General features: G+C 39.5%; 2 protein-coding genes across 2 annotated transcripts in view; one reads left to right on the forward strand and one right to left on the reverse strand.

Moving 5' to 3' along the window:
* LOC104532507 (uncharacterized) overlaps positions 1-2,789 on the forward strand; it is a gene marked incomplete at its 5' end in the record, with an annotated part of 4,101 nt that extends 1,312 nt beyond the window's left edge. The window contains 3 exons of the mRNA XM_010177736.1: positions 668-721; positions 833-916; positions 2,500-2,789. Coding sequence (XP_010176038.1) covers positions 668-721; positions 833-916; positions 2,500-2,789 — 428 coding nt within the window. The remainder of the gene's footprint in view (positions 1-667; positions 722-832; positions 917-2,499) is intronic.
* A 3,719-nt stretch (positions 2,790-6,508) lies between these two features.
* IL12A (interleukin 12A) lies at positions 6,509-9,624 on the reverse strand (the record flags this gene model as incomplete). Its single annotated transcript, XM_010177737.1, has 3 exons — positions 6,509-6,706; positions 9,374-9,478; positions 9,583-9,624. Coding segments are annotated over 3 exons (345 nt in total), but the record flags the coding sequence as incomplete, so codon positions are not given.
* Positions 9,625-9,761: the final 137 nt, after the last annotated feature.

A 9,761-nucleotide genomic window follows, 5' to 3' on the forward strand; every position in this document is an offset into this window, starting at 1 on the left:
GGTATAATTCTGCCCTTTGATGCACTGAAAATGACAAAGTTTGGAGCTGGAAGGGCTAAAACACAAAGAGAAGAGCTCCAGGAGGTCATGGAGTGGATGGTAACCTGCAAAATCACTCCTGAGCCAACAGGCGAAGGCTGCGGCGTGTGTGGGAGGGTGTTTTAATTTTAGTTATTAGGAATAATACAAAATCTCTGTTGCATGTTGTCATAGAATCATTAAGGTTGGAAAAGATCTCTAAGCTCATCAAGTCCAACCATGAACCCAACACTGACCAGTCCCCGACTAACCCATGTCCCTCAGCACTATGTCTACACGACTCTTCAATCCCTCCAGGGATGGGGACTCCACCACTGCCCTGGGAAACCCCTTCCAATGCCTCAGAACCCTTTCAGCAAAGAAATTCTTCCTCACATCCCATCTCAACTGCCCTGGCCACAACTGGAGCCCATTTCCTCTTGTCCTCAATGTCTCTATTGAACGTTGGAGATGATGTGCTGCAGCACGTTGGATAAAAGGAGAAAAATCATCTAATTCTATAAAATCTTAGCTCAGCAACCAGAATCCAGCCAGCAGCTTGGTTTTATTCCTGAGAATTATTGGATGGTGGGCACAGCAATGAGAATTCCTACCTCACCTCTCGTTCCCTCCAAAAACTGTCTTCCAGGTGACTGGATCCACTATGATCAGAACAAAAACGAGCAGAAAAGAAGCGGAGTCAGTAAGTTGATTGGCAGATAAGTCGGGGTCACTGATTTTTCTGTGTACCTCACTTATTGTTGTAGCTGGAGTGATATGAAAGAAGTAACATCACTTCTGGCTTGCTCCTTAGGCCTCAAGAAACGGAAACCAACCCTCAACATCTTGGAAGAAGAGAAGCTGTGTAGCAAAAAGCAAAGGATGGGCAATACAACAGGTAGGGAGGGCATTTCTGTGGCATGTGAAATAACAGCTTTGGGTTGTTGTTTTGGGTTTGGTTGGGGTTTTTTTTTGGTGTCTCAGGAATTGAACCTGAGATCAATTTTTTTAAGGAATTCCATGAATCTAAGCAAAAACTATGAACCCAACACTGACAAGTCCCATATGACTAACCCATGTCCCTCAGCACTGTGTCTACACGACTCTTCAATCCCTCCAGGGATGGGGACTCCACCACTGCCCTGGGCAACCCCTTCCAATCCCTGACATGAACCCAATCCCAATTATGAACCCAACACTGACAAGTCCCCGACTAACCCATGTCCCTCAGCACTATGTCTACACCAGTCTTCAAACACTGACAAGTCCCCAACTAACCCATGTCCCTAAACCCCATATCTTCTAAGCCTGGACAATAGTGGCTGTTTGTGAAAGAGGTTTCTACTTCATGTTTCAGATTTTGCATTTGGGTTGTCATCTCCTGAGCTGTAACTGGCTGAGATGTTCTGAAAAAAATTAAAATAATAATAATAATAAAAAAATCAACTCTTGTTTATTGTTGACATGTGATATGCCCTGATGGTCAGAAGAGCTTAGTGTTTGGGAGCTCCCACCCAGGAATTACTCATTTCCTAATAATTACTTGGAAAAAATATGGAAGAAATAATGTTAGTTCAATAAATAGTTTTTAAAAAAGCAGCCAAAGCAGCCGTGTAGGGTGTTTATTTATGGGGACGTGTAGCCACCAGAGGGAGAGCTTCATCCCTGGAAACCTCAGTTTTACATGTAAGTGGTGACACTGAGGAGGAAAGAGGCTCAGTCCGTGTAACCGTGTGGCTGAGACCTCTGAGCTGTTGTAATTAAAGGAAGAATAAACATCTGGAGCAGCTGTAGGTCTTGAGAAAAAGTGGCATCTGAACTTGCTGGGAGGTAGCGAGCACTTAGCGTGGCCGTGGTGCTACACGTCTCAACATCTCTGCATGTTTGGGAACCTAATGTATGGTTCATACAATTTTTCTACTCGATTAATATAGCTGCTTATAAATGGAAAAAAAAAAATAATCCTTGACAGCAGCCAGCATGCAATCAGATGTTGTCATCTCCATGAGCCAGGCTTCCTCGTCCTTCAGGTGCTTTTCTCCAGTGCTTGGCTCCAACCTTGCTGGGATAATCTGAATAATGACATCACCGTCGTCATCTGTCCCCCGGCCACATACAGAATTAATAGCATAATTTATAGAATTATAGAATCCCAGACTGGTTTGGGTTGGGTGGGACCTTCAAGTTCATCCAGTTCCAACCCCCCTGCCATCAGCAGGGACACCTTCCACTAGACCAGGTTGCTCAAAGCCTCATCCAACCTGGCCTTCAACACTTCCAGGGAGGAGCAGCCACAGCTTCTCTGGGCAACCTGGGACACTGTCTCACCACCCTCACACCAAAGAATTTCTTCCTCACATCCCATCTCCATCTCCCCTCTGCCAGCTTAGAACCATTACTCCTTGTTCTAAATTTAATTTAATTACAAGTGTAATGAGAAGATCAACCTTAAATCTGATTTTTTGTTTTGTGTCTCCTCAGATGAAATTGAAACCAAAAACTTAACCGATCAACAGCTGATGGTGATCGCCAAGTTGTTTGGTAGGCAGTGGAGAGAAATTGCCATTGAGTGTCTTCAGATGGAAATGAAAGACATCGAGCAGATTCAGGCAACGGAGGAAGAAGTTAATATGCAAAAATTCCTGGTGCTGAGCAAGTGGAGAGACAGAGAGCAAAGCAACGGAACTGCAGCAGCTTTGTACAGAAGCCTCCATGAAAAAGCCTCCTATGAGATACTGGAAACCCTGCAAGGTATCTCCTCCCCGTTGTAGGTATTTAATGATGTCGCCGGGTTGCATCAGAGCCTTTACAAAATACCTACTCCATGTTTTTACTGTGTGGGATCAAAATTGTCTCCCTTCTGATCTTAACGATGGCATTTTCATACTTCCCTGCAGAAACTGGTATAAAATTAAGAATATTTTTGCTCTGATTGTGTTGAGATCACCAGGTTCATGACCTGGTTGTCACAGCCAAACCCCAACCGATTCTTCATTTTCTCAGGGAGTCCAAAGACGAGATGTTTGAGTCTTTCCTCAGGTATTTTGAAGTGGTTTATTAATGCCTTCCCCTGATGGATGATTTACCTTCAGTCCTGCAGACCCACCTGTGTACGGATTCCTTACTGCCCACGGGTGCTCCTACTGATGTCTGGGAGACTCTTTACATGTCAATTCATACCAGAGTTCTTCAGTGGGCTGAGAACTCAACCAGCCAAGGGGAATCTTTCTTTAAAATTTTTATTTTTTAGGGTTTTTTTTTTTTTTGAAACAGGCAAAGCTTTGCTCTTTTTTAACCCTTCCTGAAAGCAGCCCGGCTTCCAAGGTGTGGTAGTTGAACTCGGCGGGCAGCCAAACACCACACAGCCGCTCGCACCACCCCCAAGGGAATAGGGGAGAGAATTGGAGGGGTGTCCTGGTTTTTAGCTGGGACAGAGCTTGGTTTCTTTTTAGTAGCTAGAACAGTGCTGTGTTTTCCTTCCTCCTTTTCACAAGGGGTAAAGGTGAGGAGACTCGTAGGTTGAGATAAAAACAATTTAATAATTGGAGTAAAATAAAACAGTCATGATAATAATAACATATTATATGTAAAAATGAGTGATGCCCAGTACAATTGCTCACCACCCACCCATAATGATCCCAGAGGAGCAGAAAGGAACCCTGAACCTGAAACCTCAATCCCAGAAGAGCGAACCAGAGTGATTTCCAGGAGAATCCCCAGCTTTCCATCAACCCTGGTTAATACATTGCCCATGACGGGATATGAGATGGAATATCTCATTGGCAGAGCCACATGTCAATTTGGGTTTTGCTAATTACTGCACTTCCCCCCTCCCAGTCCTTTGCACTCACAAACTGGCAAAACACAATGACCTTGGACATCCAGGAGCAACTAAAAACATCAGTACATTATCAACATTCTTCTCATAACAAATCCCACACTGAAACCAAAACACAGCTATTCTAGCTACTAAAAAGAAAATTAACCCTGTCCTGGCAAAACCAGGACACAAGGGTGACCTTCTGCTCCTGCTCCCTCACCCATCCGACCCTCACAAACCTCTCTGTGCCATCACCTCGCGCTCTCTCGTAGGCTTTGATGATGTTTCTTGTTCCACTTGAATATTGCCATTGCTTGGAGAGGTGGGCTCAGCGGCGTGTGTTTGTGCCTGTTCCTCTCCTCAGGGTTCTCGGCTCGGTGCTGAGCTGGTGAAGCTGCAGGCAGAAGGAGTGTGGTGGGATGGTGCCCAGCCAGCCGTTAACGCTTCTCCGACCGCTTCCCCGGCATCGCCCTGAGATCTAGGAGGGATGGTGCAAGTTGTCATTGCTCAGCAGGACGTTCAGGAAGGATCTCAGCGAGAAATGTGAATGAAATTTCACGTGGATATGTAGATTTCCAGCCGTGTAAGACTTTGGGAAGCGATGACTCGCGTGATGGGAGTGCCGGGCTTCACGTACGGGCGGGAAACCCAGCACTGCCAGCTGGCTCTGTCTCATTTGAGCCAGTCCTAAAAGCCATGAACACTGGGAAAAAAACCACTTGACCTTGTTCAGGTATATGGTCGTTATCTGGAAATATTTTTATTTAGATCAGGGAAAGACAGGGAGAAAAGTTCTGCAGGAATTTTTGTCCCTTTTAAAAAAAAAACCCAACTAAACTGCCCAAATCATGAGGTACATCGTGTTTCTTACAGATGCCCGAGATCAGGGAAGAATAATCCTCAACTTGGAGATAAATTCCTTTGTGTAATCACTGTATATAGACCTAATTACTGTATTTACTCGTGTACATTCAGTCCTTGTTAAGCTGTGGTTCTGTTTTCTGCCAACCCAAAGGCTGGTCTCACAGGAGCACCACTATGAACTCCAGGCAGCTTTGATTTTTCCCTGGGAATTTCTTCTTTGCTTTCTTCTGTATAGTCTGTCTCTATTTTTATGAGATATTTTTTTATTAGATAATTTTTTATGTTTTATAATTTTTTTTTTTGTATTAGAAACTTTTTATACTTTTTTTTTTTTTTTTCACTTGATTAACTTAGATAGAATCAGGTGCTTCAATGAAAATGGGAGAAACCCAAAATCTCTGTGAAGGTTGTTGATCTGTCGACAGAATTGGAAAAGATTTGGAAATGATGTGATTTGGGGAAGAGAGAGGCGAGATTGTCTTGTTTTTAAAGACAAGGGATTCTTTTGATCATCTTCCTCTGTGTATGTTTAGGAAAGAAAAAGCATACTTTTAAAAAAATAAGGATTAAAAAGGAAACATTTACACTACTTATTGATGGTTTTTAAAATTTATTTTCGCTATTGGATGAAATGTTATAAGGTTATTGTGTGTTGTGGGACAACTTTCCAACTCTTGATGGGTGGTGGGTGAGGGAAAGGGCTGTGTTGATGCTCAAGATCTCATGGGCTCTTCTGCCAGTGGGGCATTTCAGGGGAAAAAAAAGCTTCGGGAGATTGATGGGGACTCTCCATCCCAAGGTGGAGCTGCCCTTGGCTCTTCTGTCTGGGACAAGCCAGGAGAAATTGCCATTGGGGGACTTTTGAGATATCTGATAAAAACCAAACTCTACTGGGACCCTCTGGTCAAAGGCAGAAATCAGTAAATCCCAGCTCGAAATAAAATGCTTATTTGTAATAATGAGGGTAACAGCTAATGGAGCAGATGGTCAAGAGATGATAAGAGATCATCAAGAGATGATAAGAGATCATCAAGAGATGATAAGAGATCATCAAGAGATGATGGCCTTCAACCTTCAGGTCTCTAAATCAAACTTGCTGTGGTGGTTGCACTGGGTGAGCACTGGGCTGGCAGCCAAACCCAGCCACTCGCTCACTCCCCTCACACAGGGAACAGGGGAGAGAACTGGGGGGCAAGGGTGAGGAGACTCGTAGGGGGAGAGAAGAACAATTTAATCATGGAAATAAAAGTAAATCATAAATAAGGATTTTAAAACATGATAGTATGAATATTGCTGGCATGCAAGCACTATACCAAAGTGTTTCAAAAGTGGGATTGATACGACAGTATAGTGCTTGCATGCCAGCAATATTCAAAGTGTTTCAAAAGTGGGATTGATACGACATAATCGTATTGATTCATGTTGTGTCTCAAGGAAGGGGGAAAAAAAAAAGTCACCACATTATTTTTTTTTTATGCAAACTTTAATTTTATTAGGCAATAAATACAATAAATAAGGAATATCATCATAAATAAGTTGATTATTATAAATAGGCTTCAGTTTCTGAAAACTACAGCTGAATAAATAAAAACAGGGAAATTACAGCTGAGTTTTGGGTGGTTTGAGAACATTCTGGTACTACGATGTAGCTTATTTTCTAGAAATTTCAAAGTTTAACATGGTAATTTCCAAGGCACCGACAGCAGCTCGCTAAAAACACCATTTATATGAAACGCTGTGAAGTTTTATACGCTCAATTCCAAACTCTCTAAGTTTTTTTGTCTCCCAAACATCCTGAGATCCAATTTATACCCCGAGGGCAGGAGGGCCGGAGCTCTCGGGAGAGCTGAGGTAGCTCATCACGCGGCTGATGGTGACGGTGCGGATGCGGAAGGCGTGAAGGAGGCTGCAGAGCCGCAGCCGCTCCCTGAAGGAGCTCAGCCCCGCGCCCGCCGACGCCTGCGGCACGATGATGCTCTCACCACTGCTGTGGGGCTCCAGGGCCTGCAGAGAGGGGAAAGGGTTAAAAACAGCACCCAAAATTGGCTAAAAGCACCCCCTGTTTGATGTTTCACCCCTGAGTGGGAAATGACAAGGCTCAGAAGGGAGAAGGTATTCTCCTAACTTTAAAAAATGGAAATATTGAGGTGTGTCATTAATAGGTTTAGGGTAAAATTTGAAATATTTAATGTCTGGGTAATAGATTGAGGAGAGAATTTGAAATATTCAGTGATGAAAAATAGACTTAGAATAGAATTTGAGATATTTAATGATACAGTGAATAGATTTAGGATAAAATTTGAAATATTTAATGACATGATTAATAGGTTTAGGGTAAAATTTGAAATATTGAATGTTTGGGTAATAGATTGAGGAGAGAATTTGAAATATTCAGCGATGATTAAAAGACTTAGGATCGAATTTGAAATATTTAATGACATAGTGAATAGATTTAGGATAAAATCTGACATATTTAATGACATGATTAAAAGACTTAGGATCGAATTTGAAGTATTTCAGGTTATAATTAATAGATTTAGGAGAGAATTTGAAATATTCAGTGATGATTAATAGACTTAGGATCAAATTGGAACTATTTAATGACATGATTAATAGAGTTAGGATACGATTCCAAATATTTAGTGATATGATACTAGACTTAGGGTAAAATTTGAAATATTTAATAACTGATTAATAGATTGAGGAGAGAATCTGAAATATCCAGTGATGATTAAGAGACTTAGAATAGAATCTGAACTATTTAATGACATAGTGAATAGATTTAGGATAAAATCTGAAATATTTAATGACATGATTAAAAGACTTAGGATCGAATTTGAAGTATTTCAGGTTATAATTAATAGATTTAGGTTAAAATTTGAAATATTTAATTATATCGTTAATAGATTTAGGATAGAATTTGAACATTTAATGATATAATTAATAGGTTTAAGGTAAAATTTGAAATATTTAATGACTGATTAATAGATTTAGGATAAAATTTGAAATATTTAGTGACTGATTAATAGACTTAGGATCGAATTTGAAATATTTAATGACATGATTAATAGACTTAGGATACAACTCCAAATATTTAATGATATGATAGACTTAGGGTAAAATTTGAAATATTTAATAACTGATTAATAGATTGAGGAGAGAATCTGAAATATCCAGTGATGATTAAGAGACTTAGAATAGAATCTGAACTATTTAATGACATAGTGAATAGATTTAGGATAAAATCTGAAATATTTAATGACATGATTAATAGACTTAGGATACAACTCCAAATATTTAATGATATGATAGACTTAGGGTAAAATTTGAAATATTTAATGACTGATTAACAGATTTAAGAGAGAATTTGAAATATTCAGTGGTGATCAATAGACTTAGGATTGAATTTGAAATATTTAATGACATGATTAATAGACTTAGGATACAACTCCAAATATTTAATGATATGATAGACTTAGGGTAAAATTTGAAATATTTAATGACTGATTAACAGATTTAAGAGAGAATTTGAAATATTCAGTGGTGATCAATAGACTTAGGATTGAATTTGAAATATTTAATGACATGATTAATAGACTTAGGATCGAATGTGAAGTATTTCATGTTATAATTAATAGATTTAGGTTAAAATTTGAAATATTTAATTATATAATTAATAGGTTTAGGGTAAAATTTGAAATATTTAATGTTTGGTTAATAGATTTAGGAGAGAATCTGAAATATTAAGTGATGAATAATAGACTTAGGATTGAATTTGAAATATTTAATGACATGATTAATAGATTTAGGATAGAATTTGAACATTTAATGATATAATTAATAGGTTTAAGGTAAAATTTGAAATATTTAATGACTGATTAATAGATTTAGGATAAAATTTGAAATATTTGATGACAGAATAGATTTAGGTTACAATTGGAAATATTTAATGATATAATTAATAGCCTTAGGATGGGCAGCTGTACTTTCCTTGAGACAAAAATGTCCATTCATGGACAAAGACTCTTTCTGCCCAGGAACAAAGATGCTTTTTGATTAATTAGCCTGTGGCCAGCTTTGTCTAGCACCCCCTCAGACCAGGCTCATCTGCCCATGGCCAGAGTTTCCAGGCTGATGGGAGATGCTGTGTCAATACAAAATCAATCAACTTTAAAAAAAAAAACCACCAAACTATTGTGAAATAAACAAACAAGCTTTTAACATCTCTTCCCTCTACTCACTAATAATACTTCTCAAATTTCAGTACACCCTGTGGCATATTCAGTACTCCAGGTGTGTTATATTTCAGTATTTGGAAGAGAAATAGAGCTATGTCCCTTTTACTTTATTTTTGACATTATTTTTGAGTTTGAACTGCCAGAAAATCCTCTACCCATCTCCTCATGAGAGCAAGAGCAGCGTGAAGGAAGGAGGACGCACAGCCAAGGAGCTGTACGCCTCAGTCCTGATGGCTTGGTTGTGTCAGCAAGGTAAAAACATGCAGTGTGACACAAAACTCCTTAAGAATCAAGTCCCTTCTAGTAAAAACCAGTAACAGCCATTTTAAAAAGTTATCAGATTGAAGAAAAAAATCACAGAATGGAGCACACTGGATTAAAAACTCCAGTTTAAGACAGAAATAGTAGAAAGGAAAGAGACAGCCAGACTTACTTTCATCATTTCATCAATAGTTGTCAGCACCTCCTGATCATTGAAGTTCTTCAGCTCTGCCCTGTAGGTGTTCAGATCCTCATAGATGCCCTGCAGGCATTTCCTCTGCAAAAATCAGAGTTATTAGGGAATGGAGGAATCTGTTCTTCAATGCTTGAAAGATACAAGAAGTAAAAAGAAGGGGTTCTTTTGGGAAATTTGCAATTTACCTTATCAAAAGTAGATCTTTCCAGTGCTGGACAGTTTCCAGTCTGCAAATTAAAGAAGAAATGAGACAGGGTGATTTTGTGGAAGTGTGAATTATACAGCTAGCTGTTCCATGAAAATATGATGCTGAAACTTGACATATATATATATATATATGTGGTGGTTTGGGTGGATTCACCCT

Source organism: Antrostomus carolinensis, unplaced genomic scaffold (genome assembly GCF_000700745.2).
Source record: "Antrostomus carolinensis isolate BGI_N321 unplaced genomic scaffold, ASM70074v2 scaffold7911, whole genome shotgun sequence".
Taxonomy (NCBI): domain Eukaryota; kingdom Metazoa; phylum Chordata; class Aves; order Caprimulgiformes; family Caprimulgidae; genus Antrostomus; species Antrostomus carolinensis.